This window comes from Neoarius graeffei, chromosome 18 (genome assembly GCF_027579695.1).
Source record: "Neoarius graeffei isolate fNeoGra1 chromosome 18, fNeoGra1.pri, whole genome shotgun sequence".
Classification (NCBI taxonomy): domain Eukaryota; kingdom Metazoa; phylum Chordata; class Actinopteri; order Siluriformes; family Ariidae; genus Neoarius; species Neoarius graeffei.
The window spans coordinates 64,986,965-65,005,153 of record NC_083586.1 but is presented as its reverse complement, the minus strand read 5'-3'; the positions used below and the strand labels follow the sequence as shown (position 1 = coordinate 65,005,153).

At 39.7% G+C, this 18,189-nt stretch overlaps 1 protein-coding gene across 3 annotated transcripts in view; it reads left to right on the top strand.

Annotated features, from left to right (window-relative positions):
• The window catches only part of LOC132866462 (B-cell receptor CD22-like), a 39,883-nt gene extending 33,741 nt beyond the window's left edge, over positions 1 to 6,142 (top strand). For all 3 annotated transcript variants that reach the window (XM_060899246.1, XM_060899244.1, XM_060899245.1), the window contains exons 7-10: positions 17 to 98; positions 183 to 225; positions 336 to 429; positions 5,685 to 6,142. In XM_060899246.1, coding sequence (XP_060755229.1) covers positions 17 to 98; positions 183 to 225; positions 336 to 407 — 197 coding nt within the window. In that variant the 3' untranslated portion in view covers positions 408 to 429; positions 5,685 to 6,142. The remainder of the gene's footprint in view (positions 1 to 16; positions 99 to 182; positions 226 to 335; positions 430 to 5,684) is intronic.
• Positions 6,143 to 18,189: the final 12,047 nt, after the last annotated feature.

Genomic DNA, 18,189 nt, shown 5'->3' with positions numbered 1-18,189 from the left:
GTGTGTGTGGTACCAGGTAATTCTGTAATTGTTTATGTGGCTGTTGGACTCGGATTTTTTGGCCTTGCTGCTCTTCTCTCTGCGCTCTTCTGGCTGAGGTGAGAATATTTGTGCTGATAAATTCATCACTAATTACTCTGAAGATGCTCACGATGGATAAATATTTAACTTTGTGTGAGCAGATGCAAGAGACAGAAGAAAAAGGCAGATGAAGGTGACGATCAGGTGAGATATTACAGAAATGTCCATCAGGTGGTTGCCGTGTTCATAATAAACTTTCACTGTAAAGGTCTTCAGCAGAACCTGCTCACGTTCTCCACCCCTCCTCTCTGCAGAACGCTGGGCCGAGTGCTAAAGACGACACGTACGCAGCTCTCAACCTTGCAGGACGGACATCTGATATCTGATGATGTGTATCACACACTTGCAGTAAGTGAAAAATTTACTGAAAAATACAGTTCATCTTAATCTCTGCTTTAATTTCATTATTTATTTTTTAAATAAAGGATATATCCAAGATCACATTCATGTCACTGTATGTAAACTTCTGACAACAACTGTTATTTATATATATATATATATATATATATATATATATATATTTTTTTTTTTTGTTGTTTGTTTGTTTGTTTGTTTATTTGTTTTTGGGCGGCACAGTGGCATAGTGGTTAGCACTGTCGCCTCACAGCAAGAAGGTCTGGGTTCGAGCCCCGTGGCCGGCGAGGGCCTTTCTGTGCGGAGTTTGTATGTTCTCCCCGTGTCCGCGTGGGTTTCCTCCGGGTGCTCCAGTTTCCCCCCCACAGTCCAAAGACATGCAGGTTAGGTTAACTGGTGACTCTAAATTGAGCGTAGGTGTGAATGTGAGTGTGAATGGTTGTCTGTGTCTATGTGTCGGCCCTGTGATGACCTGGCGACTTGTCCAGGGTGAACCCCGCCTTTCGCCCGTAGTCAGCTGGGATAGGCTCCAGCTCGCCTGCGACCCTGTAGAACAGGATAAAGTGGCTAGAGATAATGAGATGAGATGAGATATTTGTTTTTTTTACAGTTCTTGTCAGAAGTTTACATACAGTGATATGAATGTCATGGCAATATTTGGGCTTTCAATGATTTCTCTGAACTGTTCTGTTTCCGTGGCAGAATGATTATACAACATACATATTTAAAAAAGAAAAAACAACTAGAATTCGGTGCACAATTTTCTTTGGGTTTTCTGAAATCAACACAGGGTCAAAGTATACATAAAGGGTAAAAATTTTACATACAGCACACCTAATATTTGGGTAAAATGTCTCTTCGCAAGATTCACCTTGACCAAATATTTTTGTTTACCATGAACAAGCTTCTGGCACAATTCTGGTTGGATATTTCATGACTCTTCATGCTAGAATTGGTAGAGTTGAATTTTTTTTTTTCCTTTTTCTTGACATGGACGCAACTTATAAGCACGGTATATATTTTCAATAGGGTTGAAGTCAGGACTTGTTTTAAGCTTAATGTTAGCCTGCTTTATCCTCCACAACCAGCTCTGATGCGTGTTAGAGTTCATTGTCCTGTTGTAACTCCCAATCATGTTCACGTTTCCAATGGTTTGAGGTTATGCTGAAGAATTCTGAGGTCGTCCTCCTTCTTCATTATTCCATCCACTTTGCACAATGAACCAGTTCCACTGGCAGCAAAACAGCCCCAGAGCATGATGATCCTACCACCACCACCAGCTGGTACAGTGTTCCTCTGTACATGGTGGTCATTGTGGCCAAACATCTCAATCTTTGTCTCATCTGACCATACAACTTTCCTCCAGAAGGCTTTTTCTTTGTCTGTGTTGTCAGCTTCAAACATTAGTTAAGCTTAAAGTTGTCAATTTTGGAGCAGGGGGTTATTTTTTGGATAGCAGCCTCTTAGTCCATGGTGATGTGAAACTCACTGAACTGTAGACAGTGATCCATCAGCTTCCAGTTCATGGCAGGGCTGTGCCACGATGGTTCCTGACCATACAATCCAATTCCCTTTCAGCTGAGGGTGACAGTTTGGGTTTTCTTAAAGCAAAGTAGCTTGGCAAAGTGTCTACACCTTGCAATAACTTGCATACAATTGTTTGAACCTGTCTTGGGATCTGCAGTTGTTCAGAAATGGCTCCAAAAGACATTCTGGAGTTGTGTATATCTACGATCCTCTTTCTCAGATCTGCACTGAGCTCCTTGGACTTTCCCATTTTACGATGTATTGGTCAATCCAATGAGTGCTATAAGCAAACCCTTTTTATGATGGCACAGAGAAGCTACCAGCTGTAGTCAATCATAATTACTAACAGGAAGTTAAGAGACCTTGGCCTTGGCAAGATACAAGACATTTTGGAAATTTCAGCACCTCTGAATTGATAATCTAAGTGATAGTATGTAAATTTCTGACCCTGTATGTATAATTTTGACCCTGTGTTGATTTCAGAAAACCCCAAATAAATTAAAACTTCTGCACTAAATTTTTTTTATTAAAGAAATATGTTGTATAATCATTTTGCCACAGAAAATGAAATATATATATATATATATATATATATATATATATATATATATATATATATATATATATATATATATATATATAATTTTTCCCCAAAAAACTAATTCTTTGACAGTTAAATGGGTGGGTTCATAATTTGAATGATTTTTTAAACCTTCTGAGCCCATCCCAAATCCTACCTATCTTCACAAAGCTCCGCCCCCACGACCTACAGTGGCCGGGAGAGTAAAGTTCAGCGAAAGTTATCAAGTTGTACTACCATAAGAACGAGTACGATCATTAGGCCCTGCAGTGGAACTGTGGCACTCTCTCGATACAACAAGCAACTTTAATTCATTCTGTTTTACAGTTTACAACACAGTTCTGATACTGAATTAGCTGATAAAGCGAGAAGTTTCCTCTGAAGTTTTGTTCTTTATTCACCTGTCTGTTCCTTAGCCTCTAACTTCGCTCTTTGATTCGCATCTCCCCTCAGCAGGCACTGATTTCTTGTGTTTGACGATTAACGACATACCGAATTTATCCAAGTGACTTTATCGTCTTGTCACCATGTTAGCATTTTAGCATTTGCCCACTTGGGCCTTCAAGTAATTGAAAGTCCAGTTATAGTGTTAGAAACACATTAAATTCAGCTCATTATGATTAATGACATTAGATTTCCATATCCTGAGGGACATGTCACACAGGTACTTCACTTGTACCTTCACAGCAGCTAGAATCCGAGCTCTGTATCTCCAGTGTGTTGAGTGGCTTATGCTAGCATTTAGCTTTTGTCCACTTGGTCATCCAGCCGTACAAATTATAGCACCAGAAATTAGAGAAATTTGGCTCGTACTGATTTATGGGGACGGTTGAGAGACTCCTCCTCCTAGAATCTTATGGCATCGAGGAAAATGACTGACACGAGGCCCATCCAAACCATTCCAGAGTGAAGTGAATTTACAGATTTTATAAATGTTTTTTTTTTTTTTCAGACACGTCATGCATCATAAGGTCATGGCTTAAACCATTCTCTCTCTCTCTCTCTCTCTCTCTCTCTATCTCTCTCACCCCATAGATTTTATAGCTTTTTTTCTCATTTTTAAAATGTTTTTATTTATTTATTATTTATTTACTTTTTTACATTTTTTTTCAACAATTTCATGTGTTCCACAAGACTCCATATTAGGGTCACTGTGGGGAAATAATAATAATTAAAAATTATGGCATGAGAGAGAGGGTAATATTCAGAGAAAAAAAGTTCCAAGAATTTCTGAAATTAAAGTAATACATTTAACCTCCTAGGTCACATGCGTGGACAGCACTTTTTAGAAATTCGGAACAAGAATCCACATATGTGGACGTACCTTTTCTCTAAACGTACATCTTATCAAAAGATGATGCTTAGTTTTTATTCTAATCAGGTTCTAATCAGCCCAAATAGCAAAGAGAAATAAAAAATGCATGTAAAAAAACAGCTTGGGCCTTAGGAGGTTAAAAGAGAGAAAAAAAAAGTTGGATATTTTCTGAAAAGAAAAAAAAACAGTCACATGCTTCTGGCTTCCTGGCTGCAGTGCATTATGGGAAATGTAGTTGAAAATGTCTGAATACAGAGGAAACACTGCATTTCCTATAACTCTCAGCTCAGCAGTTTCAAATTAACAGAGAAAATTATGCAAATGCAGGAAAGGAAAGGCTTGCAAAAAGCCAATAAGACACAGAATTATAAAAATAATATTTTGGAAGTCAGTGGCAGTTCACAGAAACAATGGCAGTTTTGTGAATATTTTCATTTGTATTTTCAAAGGCATATATATATATATAATCTCATCTCATTATCTGTAGCCGCTTTATCCTGTTCTACAGGGTCGCAGGCAAGCTGGATCCTATCCCAGCTGACTACGGGTGAAAGGCGGGGTTCACCCTGGACAAGTCGCCAGGTCATCACAGGGCTGACACATAGACACAGACAACCATTCACACTCACATTCACACCTACGCTCAATTTAGAGTCACCAGTTAACCTAACCTGCATGTCTTTGGACTGTGGGGGAAACCGGAGCACCCGGAGGAAACCCACGTGGACACGGGGAGAACATGCAAACTCCACACAGAAAGGCCCTCGCCGGCCACGGGGCTCGAACCCGGACCTTCTTGCTGTGAGGCGACAGCGCTAACCACTACACCACCGTGCCACCCTATATATATATATATATATATATATATATATATATATATACTGTATATATAATTTTATGCATAGTTTTAAATTTACAGTTGAAGCAGTGCTCAGGTAAAGAAGAAGAAGCTTATATTTGTCACATGCACACTTAAGCACAGTGAAATTCATCCTCTGCATTTAACCCATCTGAAGTAGTGAACACACACACACACACGCACAAGTGAGCAATGAGCACACACACATACTCAGAGCAGTGGGCAGCCACACTACAGCACCGATATTCATTCAGTTTTGGAGTGAGGGGAATGGGCTTTTTTTTTTTTAATTTTAGACTTGGTCAAATCCAACATGGTCAGTGTCTCTTTTCAAGGTTTATTATTATTATCTCATCTCATTATCTGTAGCCGCTTTATCCTTCTACAGGGTCGCAGGCAAGCTGGATCCTATCCCAGCTGACTACGGGCGAAAGGCGGGGTACACCCTGGACAAGTCGCCAGGTCATCACAGGGCTGACACATAGACACAGACAACCATTCACACTCACATTCACACCTACGCTCAATTTAGAGTCACCAGTTAACCTAACCTGCATGTCTTTGGACTGTGGGGGAAACCGGAGCACCCGGAGGAAACCCACGCGGACACGGGGAGAACATGCAGACTCCACACAGAAAGGCCCTCGCCGGCCACGGGGCTCAAACCCGGACCTTCTTGCTGTGAGGCAACAGCGCTAACCACTACACCACCGTGCCGCCTATTATTATTATTATTATTATTATTATTATTTTATATTTTGAATTTTTATTTTAGACCTGGTCAAATCCAACATGGTCAATTTTTTTTATTTTTTATTTTTTTTTAAAGACTTGGTCAATTTTTCTTTCCAACTAATTAATTAATTAATTAATTAATTTAAATTTTAGACTTGGTCAAATCCAACATGGTCAGTTTTTCTTTCCAAATTTTTTTGTTTGTTTTTTAACGCCTTTCCTGTGTCACACAGATCGCCCATCTCAGTCCTCCTGCTGACACACACACCTCCTCTGACTATGAGAAGATCCCAGTGGGTTTTAGCCCTTTAAACTCGATCGCGATGATGGAGAAAAGAGTAATGTGATGTTTAAATTGGCCGTAACTGGAAAGCTCATGTGAAGATGTGAGTGTAACAGGTTTATCCTGCATGGTGTGAGATTTTGCTCTGAAAATGCAGGAAATGGACGAACCATCAGCTCAGCTCTTTCACTATTAACCGCACCTGCACTTAGCCTGGGTCAAAATATACATTTTACACAAATATAAACTTATTAATGCTGTAGATATTGTTGCTTTGTAAAGATTTAAATATCTGAAACCTGCCAATTGAAATAAGACACTTTTTAGCGAGAAATTAATAAATATGTCTATAAATGGATTTAATGGCCTTATATATGTGAATTGTTAATCACATAAGGATAAATATTAGCAAACCTTTTTTTCTTATTCCAATCCATATCTTCATTTAATGAGATTTTATATATAGTCAAAAGTTTGTACACCCCTACTTGACCCATTCATAGGTTTTTCTGCATTTTCTCAATTTATTTTCTACACTGGAGAACAATACTGAAAACATCACAACTATTAAATAACATCTGGATCATGTACAGAATTATATGGTAAACAAAATAAGTGTTAAAAAACCCCAAATGTTTGATATTTTATTTTTGATCCTTCAGCATAGCCACCATTTCCCTTGATGACACTTTCCACACTATTGTCATTCTCTTAACCAGCTTCATGAGGGAGTCACCTGGAACGCTTTTCAATTAACAGATGTGTCTCATCAAAAGGTCATTAGTGGACTAGTTTCTTACCTTCTTAATGCATTTGAGATCAAACAGTAAATAGTAAATAATAAACATACAGTAAATAAACAGCCTTATTCAACACCACAACTGTAGTAATCCATTTTATGTCAAGAGCCGAACAACTGAGTAAAGAGAAACAACATCCATCATTACTGTAAGATATGAAGTGACTTTTAATTCATAAAAATAAAGAAAAACACTGAATTAGAAGGTGTGTTCAAACTTTTCATTGGTGTGTGTGTGTGTGTGTGTGTGTGTGTGTGTGTGTGTGTCTCGTATAATGCAGTGCAGTTTTATGTTAGCTGCACCTGTTATACATGTGTAATAATAATAATAATAATAATAATAATAATAATAATAATAATAACTAGATAGAGACTGTGACTAAAGTCACAGTAATTTGTGCTAGCTGACCTTTCTCAATTGAAGGTCAAGGAAAAGTTGTGCCCTGCTTCCCTGAACAACAACAACAAAAAAATAAAAATAAAATTAAAATTAAAAATTGAATAAATCATGAAAATTGCCAGAGTTATAAGTGATTGAAAAAGAAATCCTGTTTTTCATGGATCATTCCGGATCAGTGATCCAGATCAGCATCAAAAGTCACAGCAACTCAGTTCAGCCCAGAGGGATTCTTCATGTGAAATATGGTGATGATTGGTTGAAAACTGAGGGGAAAAGAGTGTCCTAAAAATGTTAGGATAATAATAATAATAATAATAATAATAATAATAATAATAATAATAATAATAATAATAATAATAATTAATAATGAAATAAAGTAGAAAGATCCTGACTGAGAGTCACAATTTACTCTACAGCTGCCAGCGTAAATTAATAATAAATTCTTCAGAATCTTTGCTCACAATTAGCATCTGATTATAACAAGCACAACAGCTTGAAATACTGCACATGAAGCACGCTTAAATTACGATTCCACTCTTGTCCATGTGGAACAATGATCACTAATGTCTCTATACAAACGATGTTGGCTGTAATTTATACATTTAGAAGTTTAACTCACTGAAGTAACAAACAACACAACAGAAGACACACATTCACACACTTGTTCACACACAGGGGCACTTTAATGTAGCCCGTCAACCTACTGGCAGGTTTGTAGGAGGTTGGAGGAAACCGGAGAACCCAGAGGAACCCACACAAACGCTGAGGAGAACACACCCAGAAACTCTGTACAAAGAGGAACAGGAGCTCAGGAGTGTGTGTGAGTTAAAATCAAGTGGTAACCTGAAAAGTGAAGCCAGTGCAGAAGCGCTAAAATCTGCAGTTCCTCAAATGGCCACTTGTGGTAGGGTCCAAAAGCAAGTCACTTCCCAAAGAGCCCCATGTTAATTAAAATGTTGACTTTACAGTGAAAACAAACATATACAGCCTGCGACAAAAAACAGTTTCAGTCTCTATAGCTAGTTTCCCCCTTCATGACAACTGTACAGGAGGTAAATTTTATAGGATTCAACAGTTTATCTCATTATCTCTAGCCACTTTATCCTGTTCTACAGGGTCGCAGGCAAGCTGGAGCCTATCCCAGCTGACTACGGGCGAAAGGCGGGGTACACCCTGGACAAGTCGTCAGGTCATCACAGGGCTGACACATAGACACAGACAACCATTCACACTCACATTCACACCTACAGTCAATTTAGAGTCACCAGTTAACCTAACCTGCATGTCTTTGGACTGTGTGGGAAACCGGAGCACCCGGAGGAAACCCACAAGGAGAACATGCAAACTCCGCACAGAAAGGCCCTCGCCGGCCACGGGGCTCGAACCCGGACCTTCTTGCTGTGAGGCAACAGTGCTAACCACTACACCACCGTGCCGCCCTGTTTAAATTATATTGAGCCATATATTTATACATAATTAGGGGTGGGGCCGATTTGAGTGACAGCTGGGTTTGTGTCATCTTGTTAGCCGCTAGCTGGTTTCATGAGAATCAGATTTACTGTGGAACATTAAATACCTTCTACAATGTCAGACTCATAATGAGTCATTTCTCTGAACATGGACACACAGTTCCACATTGTGATGTTCCCCACTTCCCATGTTCTCAAAGTCCCTAAAAGACCAAAAGACACACCAACATTTCCATCCACAGACCAACTCAGAGACACACCCCCATGTCCATACATGGACACAAAGGGACATCCTCTCAGGCCTGTGATCTTCAGACAGACTTTACTGCTGTCTTGGTGTTGTTGCTGGAGCTTGAGTTGTCCATAAGAAGCCTCTTGTCATCAGGCACCGGCTGTATCTCCTCCACCTCGTTAGTGTTCTCTTTCTGCTCTATGATCTCCTTATCTTCCTGTTTCTCATCCTCAGTCTCCTCAATCTGTTCCTTCTTCTCCACATCCTCCTCAGGCTCCTCCTTCTGCCTCTCTGCCTCCTCTATCTTTGCGTCTTCCAAATCCATAACGTCCCCTGAGGGAAGTACTTGAGGTGATGGTGGTGTTGATATTTTATTCTCCTGCTCCACAATCATCTTCTCCTTGTCATTCTCAACTTCCTCAATCTTCTCCTCTCCTTCCACACTCTGTTCCTTCTTCTCCATAACCTCCTCAGCCTCCTCCTTCTGTCTCTCTGCCTCCTTCATCATTGTGTATTCCACATCCATACTTTCCCCCCAGATAAGGGCTTGAGGTGATGGTGGTGTAGATTTTTCATTCTTCTTCTCAACAATCTCCTTATATTTCTCTTTCTGGTGCTCAACCACCTCAATCTTCTCCTCTCCCTCCACAATCTGTTCCTTCTTCTGCACATTCTCCTCAGTCTCCTCCTTCTGTCACTCTGTCTCCTCCATCTTGGCATCTTCAAAGCTCATAATAATCCCCCATGGAAGTGCTTGAGGTGACGGTGATCTAGACGACTCTACCTCCTCTGCAGGTTCAGACTTGGGCTCAATCACCTGCTGTGGTGTCATGAAAGGTGTCTCCTGTTCATCTGCACAAAGTCCAGGACAAAAAGCAGATAAAATGGAATTTTAATCCAGAGAAGAGTGCATAGAAACATTGCCATGTTAATTCATGTGCAGAAGATTGAACAGTGGAAAGCCAAGTGATATTTTAATGTTGTTTACCAAGTGTGAGGGCAACAGGAGCAGGAGCCTGAGTGGTGACATCACTGCCATCCTGAACACCTTCATCTTCACACTGAGAGAGAAAAAAGGAGAACAAAATGTCTTGTGAAATAATTCTCTGCTTGTTATGAATGTCTTTTGGACTCTGGAGTCCTGTTTTAAAGCAGAGCCAGTGTGTGTATAAAAGCATGAGCACGAATCTTACAGGAGGTGATGGCAGGGGAGACGTCGCTGTTCCTCCCAGGAGCTCGTCAACTGTGACATCTCGGCCACTGGGGTCTTGAATTCTAATCAGTCGGGAATACAAGTTAAACACTCAAGTTAAAATGTGATGCTCCTGGAGATCGGAGCAGTTGAGGAGCACCATTAAATGAAGAAACAAAAATGACAATAACTAAAATATATGAACAAGAATTATAATACCGGATATTCAGAGCATGTTTAAAAGCGTGTATTATTTCGGACCTTTAGTCTCCTGAACAGCGTGGGCTTTAAAGTGACTTTTACAGTCTATATGTTACAATATTCACAACTGTGACATCATGAAACTCATTATGGTCCTCTGTGTGTGTGTGTGTGTGTGTGTGTGTATTAATCTGTACTATTGTGGTTGTAAATGATCTCAGAAAGAAATGTGCAGCAAATAAGGAAATCTATGAAAGTCTAGAGGTGTGAAACATCTAGGGTTCATATGTGAAGACACCATGATGGGGACGTGAAACATTTTTACTGTCATGCTTGTTTTATTTCTTACCAGCGTGGGCTGCCTTTTTTCTAGACGTGGGTAGTCACGCTGAGGAGACTCAGGAGCAGGATAATACACTCCATCTGAAACAAGAAAAACAAGTGTTTCCAGACAAAACAAACCTCGCCCAGCAGCACTTATTTTATACGTATATGTTGATAATGTTAATATTTCTCAGTCATCAGCTGTCAGGTTATAGTCCTATGGAAATCCATGACCTTGAGTTTGACATTTCAAAGTTGTTCAAGGTCAAAGGTCATGGTGCCAACTGAAAGCCCATATGGCACTTCCTATAAGTTGATAATGGTAAACATCTGTCTACCATCAATCGTTTTCAAGTTACAAGCCCTCTGAAAATCTGTGACTTTGAACTTGACCTTTCAAGGTCACTCAAGATCAAAGATCATGGTGCCAAATGAAAGGCCATATGGGAGTTCCTATATGCTCATAATAGTAAACATCTGTCTATCAGCAACCGTTTTTGAGTTAAAAAGGAAAATATGTTATTTTGACCGAAAGGTTGACCTTTCTGGTGACCTTGACCTTCACCTTGACCCGATTACCCACAAAATTTAATCAGGCCATCTACGCACCATTGTCCACATACCCTGAAAATTTGAAGTCAATCCGTGCAACCGTCTAGACGCTAGATTGTTAACAGACACAAACAAACAAACAAGGTCAAAGGTCATGGTGCTAAATGAAAGCCCATATATGACTTCCTATATGTTGATAATGATAAACATCTCTCTACTGTATCTCTAATGGTTTTTGAGTTATAATGGAAAATATGCAAATTTTAGCAATGACCTTGACCCCCCTGACATTTGCCCCCCAACTGCTAAGAAAACTATGAGAGATAGCCCATCATGTAGTGTATCAATGGATGCAGAATTGAAAGATGAACATTTTGGAATTGGTTAGAACTAAATATGATAAATATGAAGGAAGATATCATGAAAAAAAGACCTTTTTGGTGACCTTGACCTTGACCAGATGACCCTCAAAATGTTGGTTGTTCTATTTGAGTCCAATACCCATCTATACTGAAAGTTTCATGAAGACTGGTTCAGCCGTTTCCCGTAATGTTGCTAACAAAAAAAAAAGACAAAAAAAAAACAAACAAACAAAGAAACCCCACCGAAAGCAATACCTCGCCCTCCGGTGGACTCCATCTCGGGCGAGGTAACAACCAACATCAGGTCAGTCAAGGAACATCTCAGGGCCTGGACCAAATCAGAAATATTACAGCCCGATGTAAATGTTTACTGGGCTTTATTTCTCCTTAACACCAATAAAACAAGGGTTTGATCCGGACTGCGTCATCGTAGAGCATCACACACTCGTTCACACCAAGGGGCGATTTAAAGTCTCCAGCCATGTTTATGAGAACTGGGAGAAGGCCCATGGACACTGGGAGAACATGTGAAATTTTATACAGACAGTAACCCAAGCTCAGGATCGAACCAGGGAGCTATGAGGCAGCAGCGCGACCTGCTGCACCGCAGTGCCGCCTCCGGGCAAAAGACTACGGAGAAAAAGAAGCAGTTTAAATGCTCCTTACCGTACAAGTGGCCATCATAATATCCTCTGCAGCAGGTCTTGGATACTGCTGTTGAACAGACGGAGAGTCAGGGTAAGATAAAAATTACAAGAAAGAATCAAAAGTACTGTTCATGATCAGGAATAAACATAAAAAATGCAAAAGACAACACTTTACATTACAGTCTTCAATCTTAATCAGCAAAGAAATAAAGATGTGTTTATATTACAGCCAAATGTTTCACTTCGACTTGTACAGTGTTCTACCTGGATTGAGGGCATGACGGGGTGGTGTTGGATCCTAGGGTAGGACACGGGGCAGGAGTGGGGTGGCAGGACGGGACAGGGAGGGTATGTAGGAGGCACAAAGTAGGAATTTGCCTGAGGCTGGAACTGAAAAAGAAACAGAGTTGGGTTTTTGAGAAACATAATTATGATTATTTAAGCAAGAAAGAAGTCCAAAAAGAAACGAACAGGTCCCTACTGATGTGTACGGATGGAATAATGAATAAACAGGTCTGGATCTATTACTGATTGCTCTGTATCTTCTGTTTCTCTGTTAAATCATCGTGTCCGAGGCTTTAGTGCTCCTGAGCACACAATAGGATACTTACTGACCGTTCAGTTATAAAACAGCTCAGCAGTTACGATGTTGGGCCGTTGAACAAAAAAGATTACATACATTATATTAGTATGAAAAACTTCAAATGCATTAAATTTATAACCAGGCTTTTGTGTTACACCGAGATAATCATTAAAAATAACTGCGATGCCTCCTCCTCTGCCAGTTAGACGAGGCTGGTGTACAGTGGATATAAAAAGTATACACACCCCATTAAAATGATTGTTTTTTCTGATGTAAAAAAAAAAAAATTAGACCACCATAAATAATTTCAAAACTTTTCCCACCTTTAATGTGACCTGTACAATTCAATTAAAAAACAAACAAATCTGTTAGGGGGGAAACATAAACAAACAAACAAAAAACGTACAATAAGCTGGTTGCGTAAGTGTGCACACCCTTAAACTAATACTTTGTTGAAGCACCTTTTGATTTAATTACAGCATTCAGTCTTTTTGGGTCGGAATCTATCAGCCTGCCACATCTAGACTTGGCAATATTTGCCCACTCTTCCTTGCAAAAGTGCTCCAAATCTGTCAGATTGCGAGGGCGTCTCTTGTGCACAGCCCTCTTCAGGTCTCCCCACAGACTTTCAATTGGATTTAGGTCTAGGCTCTGGCTGGGCCATTCCAAAACTTTTTTGGGGTCATTGTCATGCTGAAAAATGAAATTCCTCTTCAGCTTTCTAGCAGACACCTGAAGGTTTTGGGCCAAAATTGACTGGCATTTAGAACTGTTGATAATTCCCTCCACCTTGACTAAAGCCTCTGTTCCAGCTAAAGAAAAACAACCCCAAAACATAATGCTGCTGCCACCATGCTTCACCGTGGGGATGGTGTTCTTTTGGTGATGCGCAGTTTTGATTTTGCACCAAACATACCTTTTGGAATCGTGGCCAAAAAGTTCAACCTTGGTTTCATCGGACAATAATATATTTTCCCACATGCTTTTGGGAGAGTTGATGTATTATTTTGCAAAGTTTAGCCAGGCCTGGATGTTTTTCTCTGACCCTACCTCATAGTCCAGACATATGGAGAATACGGGAGATTGTTATCACATGTAGTAGACAACCAGTACTTGCCAGAAATTCCAGCAGCTCCTTCAGTGTTGCTGTAGGCCTCTCGGCAGCCTCTCTGACCAGTTTTCATCTTGTCTTTTCATCAATTTTGGAGGGATGTCCAGTTCTCGGTAATGTGACTGTTGTCCCATATTTTCTGCACTTCTTGATGACGGTCTTCACTGTGCTCCATGGTATATCTAATGCTGTGGAAATGTTTTTGTCCCCTTCTCCTGACTGATACCTTTCAACAATGAGATCCCTTTGATGCTTTGGAAGCTGTCTGTGAACCCTGGCTTTTGCTGGAGGAGGCAACTGAGCAAATGTCTGAACTTTATTTGGGGTTAATCAGAGTCATTTTAATCGATGGCAGGTGTGAACCCAAAAAGACCGAATGTTGTAATTAAATCAAAAGGTGCTTCAACAAAGTATTAGTTTAAGGGTGTGCACACTTATGCAACCAGCATATTGTACCTTTTTTAAAAATGTTTTCCCCTAACAGATTTGTTTGTTTTTCAGTTGTATTGTACAGGTTATAGGTCACATTAAAGGTGGGAAAAGTTTTGAAATAATTTATTGCGGTGTCATTTTTTTACATCAGAAAAAGCGATCATTTTAACAGTGTGTGTAAACTTTTTATATCCACTGTAGATCTAAGAGATCTAATATTTAATAGCCTCACCTTTAGATCAAAGGTGCTGGCAACGGCTGTACAGTCAGTATGATCTAGGTTACTAGGATATTGATTAGGTTACTGGAACAAACTCTCTGAATATTTCTACCTTTTTGTTGAGCTCGGGGAACAGACACAGTCTCGATGTAGTGGACCCTGAGTGACGACTCTGTGCAGCTAGCAGACAGTCGGTTTAGCCTGTTCGTCTGCTCCCTGGCCTTGGCTCTGGATTGTCAGAAGTTAACTAGACCTGTTCTGAGACTATGACTATACTGCAAGAAATGAGAGCAGCACCTTCCCGATTAGTCCAATTATCTATAAAGCCCACACTGTTTTCAGAGCACCACCTGGACAACCAGCAGTTCAGCTACCATAACCTGCTGTAAGCTACACCGCCACGCCGCACTGGAATGGGGCCAGAGCATACTACAGCAGAGGTGGACACACTAACCACTCGGCCAACTCTGTGCTTCCTTATATTCTTTATATTTCTTCTTTATAGTCAGCCGTGTAAAATAAATATTAAAGTCAAGAGAATCAGGGGGGCGGTACGGTGGTGTAGTGGTTAGCGCTGTTGCCTCACAGCAAGAAGGTCCGGGTTCGAGCCCCGTGGCTGGTGAGGGCCTTTCTGTGCGGAGTTTGCATGTTCTCCCCGTGTCCACGTGGGTTTCCTCCGGGTGCTCCGGTTTCCCCCACAGTCCAAAGACATGCAGGTTAGGTTAACTGGTGACTCTAAATTGACCGTAGGTGTGAATGTGAGTGTGAATGGTTGTCTGTGTCTATGTGTCAGCCCTGTGATGACCTGGCGACTTGTCCAGGGTGTACCCCGCCTTTCGCCCGTAGTCAGCTGGGATAGGCTCCAGCTTGCCTGCGACCCTGTAGAACAGGATAAAGCGGCTACAGATGATGAGATGAGATGAGAATCAGGGGACTGATGGGGGAAATGCCACAATTCTGCAATTTTGAAGATCCTCAATTAAAACGGTGGGAACTTGCATGCATTATATCACTGTAGAGCATTACATCAGTGTAGAGAAACCACATTCGGCAACAAAAACCGCCGCTTGTTTCACACTGTGCATTCCTCTGTTATAGGAAGGCTTCCAGAGTCAATGATAAAACCATGCTTATTTATGGTTGATCCAGATGATTAAAATGACCTGTGAGTAGTTTAAACCTTCAGGGCTGCCAGATTTGTGCCGTGTAGAGCCTTTAAACAGGAGAACAGATTTTAAAATGGCATTTTGTGTCTTAATGTTCTCTCAAAAAACTTGCACTACGCGTTCAAAATTTCCAGAAGGTTGCTTCAACAAGTTGCACAACTCTTCACTCATTGCAAAACGAATAAAAAAAGAGGAAACTGCATCCCAGAGGTTCTCAGGACCAATGTACACTTACAAAACAAAATATTTATTAATCATGATCATTAACCATTATTCTGTGGAGGAGTGAGACGGATTTATTCCGATACAGCAACACTAATGTGAACAGGCACAACCTCAGAACCTCTAAAATTTCTATAACAGTTGAGTTAATTAGCTAAAAAGAGAAGGAGAAACTCATGTGGCTGCTGTTGCTTTTGTGAGAACAGAGACTTCTTGGAACATGCTGAGATCTCAGAAATATTTTCACTTCTATGAGACTTTGAGATGTTTACACTCATGAAGAGAAATTCAAGACATTCTTGGCTGTTCTGAGGTTGCTGAAGACTAGAACTTGGCTGTTTGAATTTAATTAATTTCTTTTTATTATTAGTTTTCTTTCTTTATATTCTCTAATATGGTACTTATGTGGGGTAACATTCTTTTGTATAAATTATTTTATTTTATTTTTTTTTGCACTTGGTGCATTTTCTACAAGCTCTCTGTCTCCCTCTGGTGGTGATGTGGGTTTAACAGCCTCCCTGTTCTTGGAGCAGACAGAGGCTGACCCCTGACATCAATAACTTATACGTTCTTATCAGTGTTGTAGTCGAGTCACTAAACCTCAAATCTGAGTCCAGTCTCGAGTCCCCAGTGTTCAAGTCAAATTCAAGACCAAGTCATTAAATAAAATTTTGAGTCGAGTCCGAGAACAAGACTCCAACCGCACCATTTGGCAGTGGCTGTTGCTGCCTTTATGTGAAAACATTTATGGCACATGAGAGTCCACTTAGCGCGCATGCTGTCTGGAGCACGCCCGAGAGTCTATCTGATGCACACGCCAAGGCGCACAGGTGTGACACTCTTGCACAAAATTTGTACAAAAATTCATGTAGATATAAATATTTTATGCCAAATTATTATGGCATGATACAAAAAATAAAGAAAAAATCTGAGTCCTCATCTCCAATTTATGAGTCTGAATGCAGTTAATGCACGAGTCCGAGTCCAAGTCTGAGTCATCAGTGCTCAAGTCCAAGTCAAGTCATGAGTCCTTAAAATTAAGACATGAGTCGGACTCGAGTATTACAAGCCTGGTTCTTATCATCACAGGTTTTCTTGCTTTTAAATTTAGAAAGAAAATAAATTGCTAAAAACAATACATAAATAAGAACAGTACAACTTTTACTCACTAAAGATATAATAATAATAATAATAATAATAATAATAATAATAATGTGTAAAACATGATTCACATGCTCCATGAGCAGTACAATACACACTTCTAACTGATTTATTTTTATTTTCTCGACAGTAATAGTAAGCGAATGTTGTGAAGAAATGGGAGAGTGTGTGAAAATGAAAGATGTAAATAAATATTTCTAACACATTCTGATAAAATTAAAACCATCAATCTCTCCATTACCCGTGGATGTGAGGAGAATCAGCACCATGGACAGATCCACCATCTCCACCTGCACTAAACCTCATTCCCCATAATCCGAGAATCCAGAGTAACTCTGCCCTCTAGTGTCTGATATTGGGATTGACAGAAGATGGGAGTCACATGAGGACATCAGGAGTGTGTGTACAGTATATACAGTGTGTACTGTAGGTTGATGTGAGCACTGAAATTTGAACAGACCTCCATTTGACATGTATTTAATGTAAATTTATTAAAGAAAAAAATAAATCAGCTCATTTAAAGTCAAACTGCAACAGAGACCACATGATAAACATTATACAGTATATTTATATAATTCACTGGATTCTGTAAGTCATATTGAGATTGAACCTTCTTATTTAATATTTTATTGAGTTACAGGTAAAGAAAAATAAACTAAATACACAAAAATAATGCTAAAGTAACGGATATATACTAAACAAAGCAACAACAGTCATAAACAGGAATAAAATATACTCAGGGCAAGGTGTAAATATTTAAAATATTCTGGTATACTCCATAAGATAAAAATAATAAGTAGCATGAAACTCATTAACATAAAAATAGTTCATATTATAAAATACAAAGCATCAAAATGCATTTATACATCAGAAAGCACAACTTCTGTGACAATAATATCTCTGTAGTCTGTATGTTATGATTGTACTTTAAAAAAAAAACAAATAAATGAAGATGTTGTAAAAAGCAGTTTTAGAACTGCTTTGGAATGTGTGAAAAAAACAAACAAACATGACCTTACCCATTGTGTCGAACTGTTTTGGTCACTTAAGGTGATTCTGTTCAGTCTGAGGAATGGATCAAACACAAAAACTTAAATCTGCTCCTTTGATTTGCACAATTAACTGGCCGTCAAAAAATTATGTCCGATTGTTTTGGGATAGACTTGTTCAGGGTGAACCCCACCTCTCACCCATAGTCAGCTGGGATAGGCTCCAGCTTTCCTGCAACCCTGTAGAACAGGATAAGCGGCTACAGATAATGGATGGATGGATGTTTTGGGATAAAGGGTTGGCAGTGGGAGGGGTATTCAATGAGAAGTTTAAAAAAAATTCCATTCCGTTCAATGAGAAGAGTGAAAACCCCTCCCACTGCCAACTCTTAA